At 38.8% G+C, this 20,150-nt stretch overlaps 1 protein-coding gene and 1 pseudogene across 1 annotated transcript; one reads left to right on the top strand and one right to left on the bottom strand.

Annotated features, from left to right (window-relative positions):
- Positions 1-681: 681 nt before the first annotated feature.
- On the bottom strand, positions 682-4,309 carry LOC113349858 (probable polygalacturonase). Its single transcript, XM_026593900.1, has 6 exons — positions 4,158-4,309; positions 2,646-2,966; positions 2,392-2,512; positions 2,115-2,289; positions 1,949-2,019; positions 682-1,834 (listed from the first exon to the last, which is right to left on the bottom strand). The coding sequence occupies exons 1-6, from the start codon at positions 4,167-4,169 to the stop codon at positions 1,164-1,166; spliced, it is 1,371 nt and encodes a 456-aa protein (XP_026449685.1). The 5' UTR covers positions 4,170-4,309; the 3' UTR covers positions 682-1,163.
- Positions 4,310-5,199: 890 nt separating this feature from the next.
- On the top strand, positions 5,200-6,755 carry LOC113352449 (annotated as a pseudogene).
- The last annotated feature ends 13,395 nt before the right edge of the window (positions 6,756-20,150 follow it).

The raw sequence follows: 20,150 nt of genomic DNA, 5'->3' as shown, positions 1-20,150 counted from the left end.
CAGTCCATGCAAAGTAGAACAGGAGGAGGGGGAAGAAGAAAAGACTATCTTTAAGAAGACTGATGGACCAATGGATGATCCATTGGAATCGTTTCGCAGTACGGCTAGTAGTTCGTTTAGTTTGAACATTGGGGATAATATAATCGATGAGGAGTCCGTTCGGAAGCAAAGATATTAGAGGTGCCATCTTGCAAGACTTCTTCTATAGATAAGAAAAGAACTAGTAGTAGTTGGATGTCTAAGAAGCATACTGATACATATAGAAATGTAAGCGTGGATTCTACAGCTACTAGCAGTAGTCGTAGACGAAAACAAAGACAGTGGGGAAGAGCTGTGCAGCAGAAGAATTCTATTAGGGAAAAGATGTAAACCCATGAACTTGTGTCCCCACCTTCTCATGATCATCAAGATTCATCAAGCAGCGTGCATGTAGCAGTTACGAGCAGGCCTGGTACTCGATAGTACTGAATGGACATGTGTGTTGTGTACCCTCCTCTATATAAGAAGCTAGTCATTTATTTCTTGCTTGTTTTTCTTTTCTTTACCCTTCTTTTTATCCCCTTGGTGAAATTCTGGTTCAAACAAATTGTAGATGATTTGAGGATTGAAATCTTCGGCATATAAGAGGAGTAGTAGTAGTAGTAGTACTAGGTGAATAACATGTACAAGTGGTCCAAAAAGTATGAACAACAAAATTCGTATATTTTTTCTATAGACAACTTTTCATTATTCGAATCACCTCACTTCACATCCATCTACCAACAACAACATTGCATCTTACAAATTTACATTGACAAAGACAAGAAGAAAAAGAAGCAGTACCAACAATCTTATATAGAGATTTCACACTACCAAAAATTTCCTTGCACATGAATGAAGAATTGGAACTGTACATAAAAAGCTGCCGAATGAGTGCGGGACGGGGATATTACTACTTCATCTAATTCAAAAATCAAGAATTGGAACTGTACATAAAAAGCTGCCGAATGAGTGCGGGGACGGGGATATTACTACTTCATCTAATTCGAAAATCAAGAATTGGAACTGGAGTGGTGCAGGTTGAGGTCTGCACTTTATTGAGAAAAGAATTCAGTCCACAAATAGAAGAAATTTAGACACATTGTACAGTGGGGTATGATAAAAAAAGGAAGGAGTTGATATTCTCACAGGGCTGCAGAGTACCCAGCAGAAGGTTCCAGAGAATAACAAACAGAAGAAGAGTTTGAATATAAGCTTTGGAGCTCGGGGCAAGGTTCTGGAAGCACTGATTGGGAGAATCCAAACGTATTTGAACAAACCCATGAAGTGGAAGGGTCTGAAGCAGATAATGAGATATTGGATAGACAAATAGAGGTGAAAGGAGATTCTTGGATTCCAATGAAGTTTCCAGCTCTAGAAATGTTTTTTCCAACCATATCCTTCAATGTAATGCGATCAACAATTGGAAGAGCGTCGGGATTAAAGTTTTCATCGGGGTGCGCTCCAAAATGACCGGAGGCCTCAACGGCCTTTTGGACATTTTCCACTGCAACATCGGAAATAAGAATGTCTTTTATATAACCTCCTCTGCCCTTGGTAGTCTTCAGATTAATGCCAGTGAAAGAGTCATGAATATGAAGATGCTCTGCAAACACACTTGAGATCCCACCAGACATCTCACTGCCGAATGCAAGGCCGGAGCCTAAAGATGCTCGAAGTTGAACCCGCTTGATGTGGACTTGTGTCGTGGGTCTTCCATATGTGATTCCATACTCATCCCAACCGCTCTTGAGCACAATCGCATCATGCCCAACACTGATAGTGCAGTTCTCTATACATATGTTATCAGAAGAATCTGAAAAGTGAAGTGTGTGAGGCAGGGAAGCTTAAAATGTGGAACTATACAGGCAACGACATTTAGTTATAATTATGGTCTAAAAAAATGTAAAACATACGGATCATCACAAACCTGGCACTATTCCATCGGTAAAAGGAGAATCAGATGGAGAGCGTACTGTTATGTTCAGAACTTGCACATTGCTGCATTACGTGAAAAAGAATATGTTCTCAGTTCCCTTGTTTTGCGAGTTCTTCTTTATAACAACTTAATTGACAAAAAGAATAAAATCGCACACCTGCAATAAACTGGATGAATATTCCAGTATGGGGAATTCAAGAAGGTCAGATTTGAAATCACGACATCCTCGGAACTGATAAATTCCACTAGGTGTGGGCGACTGTAATTCAAGGATTGGGACGTATACCAGTCCCACCAAACAGAACCTTGGCCATCAATTGTTCCATTGTCACCTGAGTATTCATAATTTTATTTCACATGCTATTAGTTGTGCTTCAAATGAAGAAAAAAACAAGATAATGAAGAACATTAAAATGTCGGATATATATGCTTGCCTGTTATCACAACATCTTTTAAGTTATATCCTGTTATCAAACTGCGGTATCTTCCTCCTGGATGTTCAGTCCCTCTGCCATATGACGGCAAGGGTTCAATTAGTTCCCAGTGTGAGATGTTCTGAGAACAAGTGAAGAGAACAAATAAGAAAATGAATTGTGTTTTCGCTCCTTGATATAAAAAAACCACGAGAAACAGTACTTTGAAAACCTTCTAGATGCTGATTACACTTGGAGGTGGGTAAAATTCATACCTGGGATCCAAGGAGGAGAGCACCCCTTGCCAAGAAAAGTGTGAGGTGACTGGTGAGATTGAAACTTCCAGTTAGCCATCTCCCTGGAGGCACATAGAGCTGTGCTCCACCTTTGTCCGCAAAAGAATTGAGATAGAAGATAGCATTCTGAAAGGCAAGAGTATTCAGTGTTTTTCCATCTCCAACTGCTCCAAACTCATTTATAGATACACTATGAGGTCGTGGTTCTGAACCCTTGTTATATTTGCATCCCCAGTCAGTTCCTTCTCCATAAATTTCAACAGCGGCATCATTCAGTAACAAAAGAAATAACAATGCCACCTGAAGAGTAATTTAAAAGTCATTAGTGAACATGAGCATAATCTCTCTAACAAGTTTGAGGTTCTAAATATAAGCATTTTTTAACAAGTCGGATACCAAAGAAACAGAATGGAATCAACAAGGTTACATTGGTTTGCATCGATGCAGATAACTCATCCACAAGAATATTAAACTGCGGAAAAGAGCTAAATACACCACAATGTTTGTGCAACTATTCTCTCACATTATCGGACAAAATGGGTAAAGACTAGTTCCAAGAACTTTGAGACAAAGTTGCACAGTAGATAGAAACTTGCAAAGACTAGTAGACGACTTAAAAAGGAACTGACAGAAACATCCCCAAAACTAGACCCTGAAGTTGAATTTGACTCAACACGGGGAAACTTGCTGATTGAGAGTAAAAGAGAAGAAACTGCTAACAGTGACGAATAGAAGAGCAACTCAAGTAAGATTAAGTTGATTAAGAAAAGTTTTAAGGTACTCAACAGAACACGGTATGACAACTTTACTACTGGATAATCTGTTCAAGCGAACCGTAAACGATAATCCTGTACTCTATCATTTCCTATGACTGAATGTATGTGAATTAGAATTTGGTTCTTCCAAATGTAGGAGGAAAAGGAATCCATATACTTAATAGAGAGAGAGAACACAGATGATTGGATTGAAGAAGAAAATGAAAAGTAGAATACAGGGACATTACATGATTGGGAAAAGCAAAAGCATTGTTGCCAAAACAATACCAAGCCAAGCCAGAAAGATTGAAAAGACAAATTCTCATATACAAAATTCAAGCAAAAAAAGAAAAAGAATTATTGGTGTAGAACACAAACTGAAACAAACACACACAGTAATCACTAGACCTACTACTATATAGCTCACCAGAATTCAAAACATAGTCAAAAGAAGAACAGAATCTGAAAAGGCAAAAGTAGCCACTTTTAGTAATAAGCTATAACATATGTCTGTCAAAAAATCAGTAGGTTTGAGATAACAACACCCTCTAAAATGAGAATGTATCCACTGCTCAATTTAGAGAACCACACTCATTTGTACATAGCCACAAAGACCCAATGTCCATACCCAGATTAACAAGTATGAAAATGATGCGATTATCAAATTAAATACCCTTTGTTTTGATATTCTTTCAATCAAATAAAAAATAATAACACAACTAAACAACGTACTTACTAGCCTCTTCATGAGCTTCTTCTCCTTCCTCTTCTTCAAGATGAGTCAAAATTGAAGAGACAACAGAACAAGAAGAAGAAACAGAGATGTCAATAGCAACAATCTCTGGAGAAAAGAAGAAGAAGAAGAAAGAGTATTTTGGTTTTTTTTAAGTATAGAGAGATTCTTTGAGAAATAAATAAATAATAATAATGGATGGTCGTAGTAGTATAAGAGAAAACAAAACAAGTAAGCAAAGACAGCTCCTCCTGTAATAATACTAATAGTTGGACGGACCCAATCAAAAACAAAAAGAAAAGAAAATACCAGTACATTTTTGTTCGGGTATAAATTAAATTATAAACAAAACTAGTGACAAAATCTCTAGGTGAACAAACTAGTGATAAGCAAAAAACCGGTCATATTATTTCTACCAAATAAAAACCGTTTCAAATAAAACTGGGACAAAAACCCCAAGTCAAATGATAATGAGCAAATTTAACTTTTTTTATTTTAAAAAATCCCAAATGTACCCTTTTATCTTTTCTTCTTCTTCTTCTTCTTCTTCTCTGATTTCTTCTTTCTTCCGTCTCCTTCTCCCACCACCTTCATCACCAGCAGCAACAATGGATCTCCACGAGAAGAACGGCGCTGATTCAAGAGATGAAGAATTCGAGAGACGTTTTCTCTCAATCATTAGTTCATTCATTTCCCTAAAACTGAGAAAAGAAAGAGAAAGCAGTAGCCGCTGCTGTTAAATCCGAGAGACCAAATCGAGACCCTGATTGAGAAATTGAGAAGGAAATAAGATTTGAGATGATGTTCATAGAGCGTAGAGAGGAAGAATCAGCAAAAAACTGTTGCTAGAATTTATTGAGATCGAGAAACAATGAAGAAATTAGGGTTTATGTTCTGATGTTGAGCTGTGGCTGCATTTGATTCAAGAATACAGATAAAGACAGATGGAGAGTTGGGTTTGGTGCTGTTTAAGAAGACCTGTTGCTGTTAATCTCAGAGATGAAGAAGAAATTGATGAAATCAGGGTTTCGATTTGAATCTCCAAATGAAGAACAGGAAGGGAATTGGGTCTGTCGATAAGAGCAGAATCAAACAAGAAATTGGTGATGTTAATCTCAGAAGACCTGTTGGGTTTGGTGAACAAGTTGTTGCTGGTTGGCCTTCTTGGCTTAGTGTTGTTGCTCGTGAAGCTATTCATGGTTGGATTCCTCTTCGTGCTGAAAGTTTCGAGAAATTGGAAAAGGTAAGGGTTTTTTATTCTTCTTTTGTTATTTTGCTACGATTTTTTATTGTTCTTGAATTGCTCATTTCTGGTCTAATTTGTATCGTTATACATCGGAATGTTGAAGTGGATTAGTACGTCGACAAGGTATTTTTGTATTTGTTTATGTGCTGCAATTATGTGAATACTGCAATTTTCTGACTGTATCTTTAGATTGGACAAGGTACATACAACAGTGTTTTTTGAGCACGAGAGCTTGCAACTGGGAGGATGCTTGCCTTAAAGAAAATTCGGTTCGATAACTTTGATCCAGAAAGTGTGAGATTTATGTCGCGGGAAATAATGATTCTCCGCAAACTGGAGGGACTAATTACTTCTAGACTGTCAACTAGTGTATATCTTGTTTTCGAGTACACGGAACATGATATTGCTGGTTTATCATCTTGTCCTGACATCAAGTTCAGTGAATCACAGGTTCGTATATATGGAACTCTGGATGTGTGTTCTAGTATTCGGGAATTACCAATGTTAAAGGGTTTGATTTGTTCATGTTGTGTAGGTTAAATGCTATATGCATCAACTACTATCTGGCCTTGAACACTGTCGTTCAAGAGGTATAATGCACAGAGATATCAAGGGATCCAACCTTCTTGTTAGTGATGATGGAGCTCTGAAGATAGCTGATTTTGGCCTGGCAAATTTTGTTAGTGTCGGGCACATTCAACCATTAACTAGTCGAGTTGTTACTTTATGGTATCGGCCTCCTGAACTTTTGCTTGGATCCACCAGTTATGGGAAACCTGTTGATCTATGGAGTGTTGGTTGTTTATTCTGTTGATATGCTGTGTGTTTGACTCAAAGGGTTCAGGTTGCTGATGTGGTTGATTGGGTCTGTGGTGTTGAATACCAACTCGCAGATGGAAGGAAATGGAGTATGATAGGAGCAGTTGTTGTTGCTTAAATGAAAGGGTTGCAGGAAGTGGTTTTAGGCTGATCTCGGAAGCCGAGGAAGGACAAAATTTGCTGGAGAAGGCAGTAAAGAAGTGCAGCAGAAGTTACATGAAAGTATGAGAGGCAGTGCTGCTGTTGTTGCAACAGAAGTGCAATGCAAGAAAAGAGGTTCAGGTGATGGCAGTGATTGCAGGTCAGCTGAATGAGTTGGCGTTGCTGCAATGTAGAGAAGGAATGAAGCTGGTGATATGCTTTTGTTGTAGAGAATGTGCAAGAAGTCGAGCTGAATTTGCAGAGAAGCTTATGTTGTAAGTAGTGATAATGGAAGTTACAACATTGGTATGTGATTGGGGTTTTGTCGCATACTGTTCAGGACAGAGTATAAGGAGAAACGAGGGTTTCCGCTACAGATTAGTGAAATTCAGTGAAAGATCTGGACATGGGAAGAGTTAAGAGCTCTCTGAGCTGAGATGCAAGATGGATGGTTTGATTTGGGTTCAACTGATTAACGGAAGGATCAACAAGGGAGTAGATGCATGTGCAGTGACTGGTGCAGGTGGTGTTAGCTCAAGTGCAGGATTGTGCAGTTGCAGCATTGGTGGTGACTGAGCTAGCCGTGTTACAGGTGGTTGTGGTCATGATAACTAGATAAAGATGGTGATGTGTTGGGGTTGCTTGCAATTGAGATTTTGAGTACAATACTGAGCCATGAAAGAAGAAAACAAGGTCGTGTGTTGGTGGAATTGTAAACAAAAGAGCAAGGAAGGGAAGCTAATATGATGCTGGTGGAATTTTTGCTGGTGTCTGAGCATCAAGGAAGCAGTATTGTTGTTACCGAGCTGCTGTAACGCAGCAAGACTCTGCAATGAAATGAAGGTGTTGCAGGTAAGAACTGATGGTGCTGATGAGTTCGTGCTGAAGAGAATGGAAGATTGCGGTTGCGGATGTTGCACCTAGAAGACAGAGAAGTTGGTTTGTTGGTGGCAATGGATTGAAGAGGATATGGAGCAATAGTGCACATTTGCACCTGAACTGAAGGGAGATGCCGTTATTGCCGAGAGAAAATGAAGTTGCAGGAACTGAAATGGCAGCTGTTAGTGTGATGAAACCAATTATGGTTTCATCTTATTTATGATGAAACCAAAATCGGTTTCATCGTATTTCAACGATGTATTTCTATCCATGAACATGTATAATACCTCTTATAATTCTTCTTGCAGGTGAATTCTCACGAAACCAAGATGAAACCAAAATCGGTTTCATCGTATTTATGATGAAACCAAAATCGGTTTCATCGTATTTTTGGGTGGTGGTGGGCGGTCGTGGTGCTGGTGGCGGTGCGGCGGGTGTTGGCGGTGGTGATGCAATTGCTCAATATCGGTGGCGGCGGTAGTCGGAGACGGCGACGGTAATCGGAGGCGGCGGCGGCGGTGGTGGTCAGAGGTGGCGGCGGCGGAGGTGGTCGACGGTGGTGGTGGCGGAGGTGGTCGACGGTGGTGGTTGGCGGCGGTGGTCGGCGGTGGTGGTTGGCGATGGTGGTTGGCGGCGGTGGTGGTTGACGGCGGTGGTGGTCAGCGGTGGCGCTGTTGCTGGTGGTTTGTTGTTGTTGGTGGTGATAGTATATTTAAAAGTGGGGTTGATTTTTGTTTTTGTTGGGGTGATTTAAATACTAGAAGGATAGTTTAGACAGTTTATGATATTTGGGGTTTTTGTATCATTTTTGTTTGGATGGATTTTTTGTGATGGGTTATAACCCCGCGGACCGAATTATAAATTAATATAATAGGAGTATTAATATTAATTAGCACTAATTACGTTGCCAATAAAACCTTTTTCCATTTAAAACGTTTTTGCGCCGACAATATGTTTTAACGTTTTCATCTGTCTGTCTGTCTCTATCTACTCCTGTAACTATATATATATATAGATGCTCACTGATCACCACCAGCCAGCCAATCACTAGTAGTGAGTAAGTAGTCCTTGAGAAAGAGATAAAGCAGGCAGCTTGTTCGGTTTTTTTCTTTCTTTAATCACTAGTTGGTTCTTTTATATAGATAGATAGAGATAGATAGATACTCCAGTCCAGTCCAGTCCAGTCCAGTCCAGTTTGTGATTCTGTACGTATTTCTAGTATTTAGTAGTAGCTCAACGGCTGTGTATTGATTTCACAAGATTTTATTTACACAGGTCTAGTTTGGCAGTTTGTCTACTCCAAAACATGTAGCTCGGGTCATTCCTAGCTAGTAAAAACAACAATTACTAATGCCGGATTAACTGACGGACACAGCATATTTCTAAAGGAAGAAAACAGTATCTAGAGAAATTCTAAGTTTGCAACAAGTTACTTATTATTAAATCTTTACTGTGTTAAATATTATAGAATTGATCGAGAGCCACATAAGTGGCAAGTACATTTACGATTTTCCTTTTCGCGAGGCATCCAAAACATATACTCCATTACATGGAATATGAAAGAAACATAATGTAGTAGTTATAATTGATAAGAGTACGTTCCTTCCTAGGTTTCGTTTATGCTCATCATCTATAGTTTGTTATTATAATATTCCACCTGCCTTAATCATGATGTTCCATGCATGGCTGTATACTCTTCATTTGGTATATTTCCGAAACAATTGCTAAAGAAAGCAGTAATAAGATAAGTATCTATTTTGATGGTTGTTTTTTTGTAATACTCGTATAATTGAGTTAGCATCCATGGATCGTCAAAAGTTATATTTTTTTTTCTTCGTTTCAGGTTTTGTACTATGTGGTTTTCCTAACAAGGTTTTAATGAGGCAACATCTCGCCGACGATGAATTTTTATTCAAAATGTTGATATTGTGCTTTTTTTTTTTTCCTTCGTTCATATATCTTTTTCCCATTGGGTTTTTACCGGAAAGGTTTTAGTGAGGAAATTTAATTCAACATGGTGGTCATCCAAGGGGAACTTGTATCAATTTCAATTATTTGGTGGATTCCCACGATTAACTAGGTTATTTTGTTAGATCAAATTAACATAACAATCTCCTAGAAATTTGGATATTCTTCTGCACCACATAAGATATAACCGCAAACCGTTTTATTCACTTACAGTAATGTACATACATCTTGGCTCTTTTGTCGAAGAAACTCCATCAACGACTTCATCAAATCAAGAAGTTAGCATTAATGCATCATTCAAGTTCGACTCCATCAAATCAATAAGTTAGCATTAATGCATCATTCAAGTTCTCAATGAGTTGAAGAAGAACATAGACTCTGGAAAAGTGTTAATCAAAAGACAATACTGCTTGTGCAATATAAAAGAAGACTTCATCAACTAGCAGACATCTTCATGAAAGCACAATGATCTCCTACATTCAAGAAATTTGCTCATCAAAATTGGAAAGCCTCGACTCAAACATTTTAAAGCCAAGAGTTAACTGAAGTACTTATCAGGGGGAGCATCATAATTAATAAAAGGTACTTTATTGGACTATCAAGTTATACTCTTTTTCATTCGTTAAAGTTTTCTCCTCCTGGATTTTCTTGTCAAGTTTTTAACGAGGCAGCATATGCATGTCCATCTCTGTTCTAAGTTTTCTCATAATTGTACTCTTTTCGCTTCAATCAGATTTTGTCCCTTCGGATTTTCCCGACAAGGTTTTAATGAGACAATTAACTTAGATACAGTGGTCTTCTAGGGGGAGTGTTAGAAACTGCAGTTTCTCATATAGATGCCCACTTTGGTGGAACCCTATTACTTGGGCACCTCGTAACCCTTTGTATTACACACATATCAATAGAATTCTCTCTTTTTCTCTCCTTCCACTTTGTGTCGCCTTCTCTACTTTATAGTTTCACAAGACTCGTTACTTTTTTTTCTTTTGCATATCAGAAAATCGTCCTGAGTCTTTTGGCTCCCATAACCTTTCCATCTCTTTTTCTCTATGCTAATGATCTTCCATTGTATGTGTTGCAGAAAATTCAAGTTATTGCCATCCCAATCTCAATATTTTCCCAAGACTATCTAGTTTGGGATCTTAGTAAATTTGGTAATATTATTGTCAAAGAAGCTTACCGGTGGTTTTTGAAGATTAAAAAGAACTTGTCACCAGTTTGTAAAGACTAGAAAGCCGTCTGCAGAATGTAACGCCCCCAGAAAATTAGAACTTTTTGGTGGTTGTTAGCACAGAATAAGGTCCAAGTCAGTGAGACTCTTTATCGCCTAGGTATCGGGTCTTCACCTGGATACCCATTATGTGATAACCACTTTGAGACTGAACTGCACCTATTTTTCCAATGCCCCTTGGTTCAACCAATCTGGGATACACTTGCATCAAAATTCAACTTTAGATTTCAACTGGAATCTATTACTGCTTTTTGGCTTGTTAACATTTGTACTACTAAAATATCGTTTAATGGTCTGCAGGGAACGTCTTTGATTCCTTTTATACTTTGACATGTCTGGATGGCTCGCAATAAGCTAGTATTTCACTCTCTTCCTTTAAGAGTCTTATTGTTTTGGGCAGGGCTTATCGAGCTGCTAGGGAATATTCTTGCATTATGCATTCTAGTACTCAGACAGATCCACATCAAGATATTTTCATCTCTTAGGCACCACCTCACCCTCCTTATATAAAATTGAATATTGACGGCGCTGCGTTATTTTATGTAGGTGCTGGAGTTGGAGGTGTTCTGCATGATGCTACAGGACAGTTTCTGGCCTTTTATGCTACCCATATTTACAAAAATGGTAATTAGGCTGAACATGGTGTCGGTTAACCGTTGGAAACCGACCGAACCAGACCAATAAGCAAGAAACCGAACCAAACCATTTAGATTTGGATTGGTTTGGTAAAAAAAGTTGAAAAACCGACATTACTGGTTTGGTTTTGGTTTGACCTGAAAACCGAACCAAAAACCATTGGGGAACCGATTAATTTTTAAACTTAGTTTCTACCGTCGATTTAAAAGTATTAGATTCTACCCATTGATTTAGAGGATAAATAGAAACCCTAAATCTAATATTTCATTATGATACTCTCCCTCTTTCTCTTTCTCCTTCTCTCAGCCGCCTCCCTTCTCCACCCCCAACAACAGCTGCTGCTACTCGACTTTTTTCTTCCCGTCTTCCTTCTTTTTTATTTGTCAATAACTAAATTAAGATATATTATATATCTTCTTTTGATCTCTAGAATTAGAGTAAGCTTACACTATTCTTGATTTTTTTTTGTCTGTATATTTGTGTAAACCAATACTATCGGCAACTACGATTTTTTTATCTGTAAATTTGTGTATTTTTTTTTGGTTTGACATAATTATTGGTTAACCAAAAACCACTGGGACAAACCGAAACCAATTGGAACCATTTGGAAACCGAACCAATGGTTAATGGATTGGTTTGGTTTAGATTTTTAGAAACCAATAATATTGGTTTCGGTTTTGGTTTGGCTAGAAACCGAACCAAAACCGACCATGAACAGCCCTAATGGTAATAGTGTTGCAGAAATATGGGCGATCAGGCAGGGCTTACTTTTGGCGCTTCAATTGGGATACACTTTTGTGCACGTTGACAGTGATCCTACCTATGAAATTCAGCTATGTAACAAGTTCAGTCCAAGCCCTTGGTATTTGACACACTTAGTAGTTGATATCCATTTTTTGGTACCATTTTTCTGTAGTGTTTTATTTACTCATAGATAGGGAGAAGCCAATCGTGTTGCTGATATTTTGACTAAAAAAGCAGTGGATTTTGTAACAACTGAATTGTTTGCTGATACACATGGGAGGACCTACCACCGTATTGTTACATCCTAGTTTTTTTAGTTTTATTGCCCTATCAATTTTTTTTTTTTTTTTGTTTATCACTAAAGAATTTTCGTGCTAACGAATTTCGAAACCAGATCACTAATATTCAAAACCAAAACCTAAAGCCCTTTTGTCCCCGAACAAGTTCGGGGTAGGGCTAGAGACTATCTCGCGAAGAATCGTCTCATAAAAGTGTGGCAAAAGTTTTTAGGGCTTTTTGATAAAGTACCCATACTTTTCACATTACACTAAAAAAATGCCCCCATTTTTTAGAAATTTGTTAAAGTGCCCTTCCCTTGACCGTTTTATTCAAAAAACGGGAAACTGTAGTTAGCAGGCGTTGACGCTGAGGTGGCAGTGTAAAAAAGTCTAAAAAGCCCTCCTACTGAGTAGAGCTGAGTCCACTTGAAACGCCGAGTCAACGGAAAACACGGTCTGATTGGTCTGTTTCACTGAGTTGCATCTTCAGCCAATTCTGCACTGGGATCGACCATGAACTCTACCGTCGTCAGAGTTCTATCTGTTTCTCAACAATTTGCCGGCAGATTCAGGCCTTATTTTGGTCTTCTTCCTGCAAATGTATCCTAGCATTCATCTATTCTTCTTTCACACTCATTCTTCACCTAGTTCATCTTGAAGATCATCCACGGCTCAAAGAAGATTCTCCCATGCCGAACCCATCTCTTCCTTGAGTGAAACGCCATCAACCTTCATCACAGAATTTGTTTAGCAACCCATTTCACCATCACCGTACACACGAACTCATCATATTCTCAATCTTCCTCAATCAACCATACAACAGCTACATCTCCGCAAAACCCATCTTCCACACCACAGATCCTCAATAAACCTTGAATCTATTCCGTTCATCCCTGTTAATCGATGGCATCAATTCTTCTTCTTCTCTAACTTATATTCTACAGCAACAACAACTCACCAATATCGCCTCTATCAGCATCTCAGCACCGATTAACAGTCGAAAACCTCTCCAAATCTTCCCCATCTTCTCTTCAATCTTTTACTGAGTTTCATGGCCATCAATTTTCCATTCAATCGATCAACAAAAAAACATTAAAAAAACATGAAGAAAAATCCTAATTACTGAAATTTCTAAATTAAATCAACAGAAAATTCAAAAGCTCCATTAGAATCAAATTAAACCCAATTCTCCCCTTCTTCCTTCATCACCATCGGATTCAGTAGAAACCCCTAAAATTATTCTCAATTTCACTTTCAACAAAACCTAAATTTCAGTTTTAATCAGACCAAATTTCGCATGATTTATGTTAAACACAATTTCACTCTTAACATAATCTACAAGTTGTAACACATCTTTACATTCTAAACCTTCAAATCTCTTATCAACAGATGAAGATCCATCACGAATCAAATCAACATCAAACCCTAACTTTACTGCTAACTTCCTAACAAAATCCCAACTCGTGTTTAGAGGAAAATAGTCTTTTTTTAAGTTGGATAATTGAGAATCGGGTTGTTCTTGTTGTTGTTGTGTGAGGTTTTGAAGAAGATATGAAACCAGAAGATAGAAAGCGAGGGGACAGTGATAAAGAAGGAGAAGACCGAATGAATATAGGAGGCGACATTGTGTTATAGGGTAGCTAAATAAGAAAGGTAGTGAAGTAATTTCAACTGATTTTTTGACCAGAGGAGGAGACATGACCACTTTTTGTAGGGACAGACCGAAAACCTAACGATGAGGGCACTTTAGAAAATTTTAAAATGTCTGGGGCATTAATTTTACGGGTATCAAAAAACGGGGGTACTTTATCAAAATTCCCAAGTTTTTACGCCGGCTTGCCTGCCTAAACACAACCCACCATAAGACAGGAACAGTCCTTGGCACATCCAGTGCCTTGTTCTTTTTGGTACAGAGGGTGAGGTAGTCATCGAAGTAGTCGAAACCATTCTTCGGTCCTATTCGGTTGGGGAGTTTGGAACAAGGAACAATAAGTTCGGACTTGGAAATCGTCAAAACTCGGTCTAATACTCGGAATCTATTTATTAGAGACTTATATATTGATGCTCATAAGTCATCATTTGTACCTAATTAAAATTAAAATTTTAACACTATCATGTAATTAAGTGTGTGATATTATTATATTAAACGTATTTATCATTATTTTGAGGTTTTTCATTTGATAACTCCCGTTGAGGGGTTACAAAAATTTTCTTTTCTTATTTTAATGCGTGCAAGGCCAACTTGGAAAAATCGTTAATTCGTTTTGTTCAAAAATCGGTCCTAATCGGCAAAATAATCCTCTTTAATCGCTAAAAATCATAAATGACTTGGAATCGAAAATCGCCTCCGTCATACAACCTGTAGCGATTACTTTCCGAGTAATCGACCTTGGAAAACGATTTTGACAAGTCACGACTCAGGTGGAATTACGTATTCGCGACCATCGAATTAGCGTGTCTGCACACACCATGTTCCTGCTGCAGGGCGGCGGAGATCTCCCCCACCCCGATCCCGTCAACTGAAGAGCTGCAAGGGGAGTCCCCTTTCACAATTCTGCCGTGAACAGTACTCACATCATTAATATTCACCCAATAACTTTACTAGCATAGTGCCGTGACATCTACCTTTACCCCCTTTTATCGTCTAGAATGATGATAGCTTCTTACTAATTCTTTACAAACATGGGAAATGGAACAAGAATGGAAGCGACAATGCAAAAAATGATTAAAAATTGTTGGTGAAGCAACAAAAAAACAAAAGAGTGTGGAAACTGAAACAATAATCAAAATTATTATAAACAGTACGGTAAAAAAGGAAGGGGACGAAATGAAAACAGTAGCAGTACTACTACTAGCAGAGGAGGAGGAGATGGCAACAGCGGCAACAGCGCGGGGCGGGGTGGGGGCGGAGAGAGCGAGAGCATAGGTATTCGAGTCAAGCATGTGGCTGCCAGCCAGCAGATAGGGCCCACATCAATCATGCTCTAAATGCTAGCCTGTGCGTGCCCTCCTATTTCTTTTTTTCTTTCTTTATGCCGATGGTGCCAGCCAGACTCGTTTGCGGGTTCCCAACCATGGCTCAACGTTTTGACGAAAATCCTTTCAAACAACAACACTGTAGGTCTATTCTGCAGTTTTTTTTTTTTTTTGAAGCATGAATTTTATTAGAGAAAATTTAAATTATAACTTGTCATGGGTACGTGGTACCCACTGAGTTATGAAATAAAATGTGACTGATAAAAGATGGGATTGTCTGTTTCCAAATTTTGATTGAATAGTTTCCTACTTGGCTTCCATCTGCTGCATGGTTTGCTAATCCGTCCGCCGCTTGATTTCCTTCCCTGTAGTTGTGTTGTATGGCGACTTGCAGGATTTGCTTAAGCCTACTTTTAATTTCTTCAATCATTCCCGCTATGTGCCAAGGTGGTATGGTGGTTGATGTGATGAAACGCAGGAGGTTCTCTGAATCCGTTTCAAAGAAAAATCTAGGCCATTGTCTCTCTGTTGCTGTTCTTGAGGCTAAAATTAAAGCCTAGGTTTCTGCAGTTAGGGCAGTGGTAATTCCCAGTGGTTGAGCCAATGTTATTAACGTTCGTGCATTAGAGTCTCTACAGACGAATCCCGCTCCTGCAAACCCCCGGTGGCCTCTGGCTGCTCCATGTGTGTTAATCTTTATCCAGTTGATGTTCGGAGTGGACCAACCTACCGATATTGTTGTTTTTCTTCTATCTGTTGTTGGGTGGTTGAACGTTGGTGTATCTCCTGGTATGATTGGTGGTGAAGCGTGCAGTGCCCTGAAATATTCTTGTTTCAGTTTTTGTGCCCATGCTAGGATTTCTTCCGAAGTTGTTTGCTTTTGTTGGTAAACTAGATCATCTCTGGATAGCGATAGGGTCCATAGTAGAAAATAGAAGGAGGAGATTATGGTTGTTGATGTTGGTTGTTGCAGGATTTGTGATATGGTTGTTTGTGGAGTTAAGGTGAAGGTCGGGGTGGGGTTGGAGTTTGGTGTATTTCTAAGTTGATTGAATAAGTTGTTCCAGGAAGTAGTTGTCGTTGGGCAATGAATTAAAAGGTGGCTTACTGATTCCGTATTAGTATTGCATCTTGGACATATGTATGTATTGGTCAAGTGGATTCGATGTAAGAGAGAGAAGGTTGGTAATCCTTCATTGATGGATTTACACAAGAAAAGCCGAATTTTTGGTGGACATGGTAAGGTCCATAAGAATTTGGTAGGTGGTGTAGGTGTGTGGGTTGGTTGACCATGGGTTAGACATTTGTAACCCGAAGATGCAGTGTGCTTTCCAGTTTTTGAGTGTGGCCAGATAACTTTATCTGGGGTATTATTTTGGGGAAGGTGTATGTTGATGATTTTTTGAATTATTGGATTGGGAAGTGTGTTCAATTTTTCATGGTTCCGAGAGTGGGAGATTGGGTCGATGATATCTGCTACTGTTTGGTTTGGGTAGCATTGTGTCAGGTCTAGATTGGGAGAATGTGGAATCAATTCGCTTCTATCCGAGTTGTTAACCCATTTCCAATACGATGGAAAATCAAGTTTTGCAAGGTAGGGATAATTGATGCGAGTTGTCTCCATTGAGGGCTGGAAGCAGAGGGTATGGAAACACTTCCTTGAAAAATTGATTGTTCTTTAAGGTATTTTGCGCTGAATAGACTTCCGCATATAGAGTTAGGTTGTTCATGTAAGTTCCAGATTCTCTTCATTAGAAGAGCCTTATTATTATCACTGCTTTTCCTTATTCCTAATCCTCCTTCGGCTAATGGTTTTGTTGCTTTATCCCATCCTATAGGGTGTAGTTTTTTGATTGTTGATTCATGTCCCCAGAAAAAATTCCTGGTGATACAATCTATTTGTTTGTGTATATTTTTGGGTAGGTTTTGTGTTTGCATTATGTGATTGGAGGTTGGGGTTAGGGAGGTTTTGATGAGCACTAATATTCCGGCTAGAGTTAGGCATTTTGTCATCCATCCTTTTGCTTTTCTTGCTAATCTTTGTAGGAGGGGATTGAAAGTTCGATTTGATGCTCTTCCTTGTTTAAACTGGATGCCTAGATAGGTTGGAGATTTTGATGTGGTCGGCATATTTAAGAATTGCTGAAGATTATTTATTTTGATTGAGTCTAAATTAGGGTGATGAACGATTACCGATTTGGTAGTATTAATTACTTGCCCTGCAGAGGAGCTATAGACTTGGAAGAGGGTTTTAAGGTGTTAGTTACTCTGATCTGAAGCTTTATAGGTAATCAGAAGATCATCTGCATACATTAGATGAATTATGGGAGGTTATTTTTGTGATATGTTAAGTCTTGGAACTAATTTTTGGTTTTGAAGGTTTCCCAGGTTTGTAGATAGGATTTCAGCACATATGATAAAAATATAGGAAGATAGTGGGTCTCCTTGACTAATCCCTCTGCTTGGGGTGATGTATCCATGCAGTTGTTGATGGTGGTTTTTAGCTTAGGGTTAAAATCGTAAAACCGTACAACTGACATGACGTCACTATGACAATTAGCACATTTATTGAATCGATCATCATGCCTAAGTAAGAATTACCAGGGTACCTTTTTTTTATGTGTCATGTTCCACGGCAGAACCCTTAACATTGACCGACATCATCTATGCCAAACCCTAATTCTCATGCTACCGCGCCAAGGCATGCCAACCATGCCAGCCGCACCACTATGCCAATGGCAAATCATGCCAGCAACATCTCCGCGCCAAGGCATGCCAGCCACACCACTGTGCCAATGGCAAACCATGCCAGCCACATCTCCGCGCCAAGGCATGCCAACCATGCCAGCCACACCACTATGCCAATGGAAAACCATGCCATCCACATCTCCGCGCCAAGTCATGCCAACCATGCCATCCGCACCACTGTGCCAATGGAAAACCATGCAAGCCACATCTCTACGCCAAGGCATGCCAACCATGCCATCCGCACCACTGTGCCAATGAAAAACCATGACAGCCACATCTCCGCGCCAAGGCATGCCAACCATGCTAGCCGCACCATGCGCCAATGGCATGCCAAACCCTTGCCCCACCATGACAAACCAACCGTGCCTTGCCTTGGCCCCAACCATGCTAGCCGCACCATGCGCCAATGGCATGCCAAACCCTTGGCCCCGCCATGCTTACTTGATGAAATCTAAGGATGAAGTCTTTGGTATGTTCAAAATATATAGAAAGCAGAAGTAGAGACACAATTAGGACAAAAAATTAAAATTTTACGTTCTGATCGTGGTGGTGAGTATTTTCCTAATGAATTTAAATTGTTTTGTCAAGAGCATGGTTTAATTTCATCAATTTACTGCACCTTATACACCTCAACAAAATGGTATTGCGGAAAGGAAAAATAGAACGTTGGTTGAGATGGTTAATGCTATGCTTATTAGTTCGAATTTGCCTAATTCCTTGTGGGGTGAAGCTATGTTATCTGCATGTTATATTTTGAATAGAATTCCTTTGAAAAATAAGAATGTTTCTCCCTATGAATTGTGGTTTAATAGGAAACCAAATTTGAGAAGACTTAAAGTTTGGGGTTGCTTAGCATATGTTAGGAAGCCTGATCCTAAAAGACCTAAGTTAGGAAATAGGGCGGATAAATGTGCTTTTGTAGGTTATTCACTTAACAGTATTACTTACAGATTTTTTATCCTTGACACTTTTGAGATTATAGAATCTGTAGATGTGGAATTTTTTGAGAACTTGAATAGGAATAGTTCCCAAATGCAACCCATAGAAAACTCATTGTTACCTAGTCTAGAATATATAGAGACTAATAACAATGATGAACATTCTGCTTCTAACATAGAAGATATTTCTGAAATTATAGAAGATATCGAACCTAGAAGAAGTAAGAGAGCAAGGAAAGCGAAAAGCTTTGGTCCAGAATGGGTACAATATCTTGTAGAAGGTAGTAAGAATGAAATTCTTAGTATGACTGGATATGTAATGCATGTTGATGATGACCCTAAAACTTTTGCTGAGGCAATGAGTTCCAGAGATGTTATTTTCTGGAAAGAGTCTATCAATGATGAAAAGCATTCACTTTTGTCTAATGGTACTTGGATATATTGTGATTTACCTCCTGGCGTAAAGCCTATAGGATGTAAATGGGTATTCAAGAGAAAAATGAATGCAAACGGTTCCGTTGATAAGTTCATAGCCAGACTAGTTGCTAAGGGTTATAAACAACGACATGGAATTTACTATTTTGATACATATGCTCTTGTTGCTCGCATCTCATCTATTCGTTGTTTAATTGCACTTGCCTCTACACAGAAGTTAATTATACATCAAATGGATGTCAAAACCGCCTTTCTAAAATGGTGATTTAGAAGAAGAGATATATATGAAACAACCCGAAGGTTTCATATTGCCAGGCCAAGAAAAGAAGGTTTGCAAGTTGGTAAAATCTCTTTATGGCTTGAAGAAAGCTCCCATGCAATGGCATGAGAAGTTTGGCAAAGTAGCTTTGTCACATGGTTTTGTTGTAAATGATGTTGATAAATGTATCTATAGTAAGCATGATAGTTCTGGATGTGTGATTCTCTGTTTGTACGTTGATGATATGCTTATTTTTGGATCTGACATATCTCGTGTGGAAGAAACAAAGAAGTTTCTTAACTCTAACTTTGATATGAAGGACTTAGAGGAGGCTGATGTGATCTTGGGAATCAAAATCCTAAGAAAGGGAGATGAGTTGGTTTTAACCCAATCTCATTACATTGAGAAATTTCTCAAGAAGTATGGTCATTTTGATGATAAACCATCCCCTACTCCTTTAGAACCTACTATAAAGTTAATGAAGAATATTGGGCGTACTCATGCACCACTTGAGTATTCTAGTATTATTGGAAGTCTTATGTATGCTATGCATTGCACAAGACCGGACATAACTCATGCCGTGGGATTGTTATGTCGTTTCTCAAGTAACCCAGGAGTTGAACACTGGAAAGCATTTTCAAGAGTTTTGGCTTACTTGAAAGGAACCATTGACTATGGTTTGCATTATAACGTCTATC

The sequence above is a fragment of the Papaver somniferum genome, chromosome 2, assembly GCF_003573695.1.
Source record: "Papaver somniferum cultivar HN1 chromosome 2, ASM357369v1, whole genome shotgun sequence".
NCBI lineage: Eukaryota > Viridiplantae > Streptophyta > Magnoliopsida > Ranunculales > Papaveraceae > Papaver > Papaver somniferum.
This window is presented reverse-complemented; position numbering and strand designations above follow the sequence as displayed.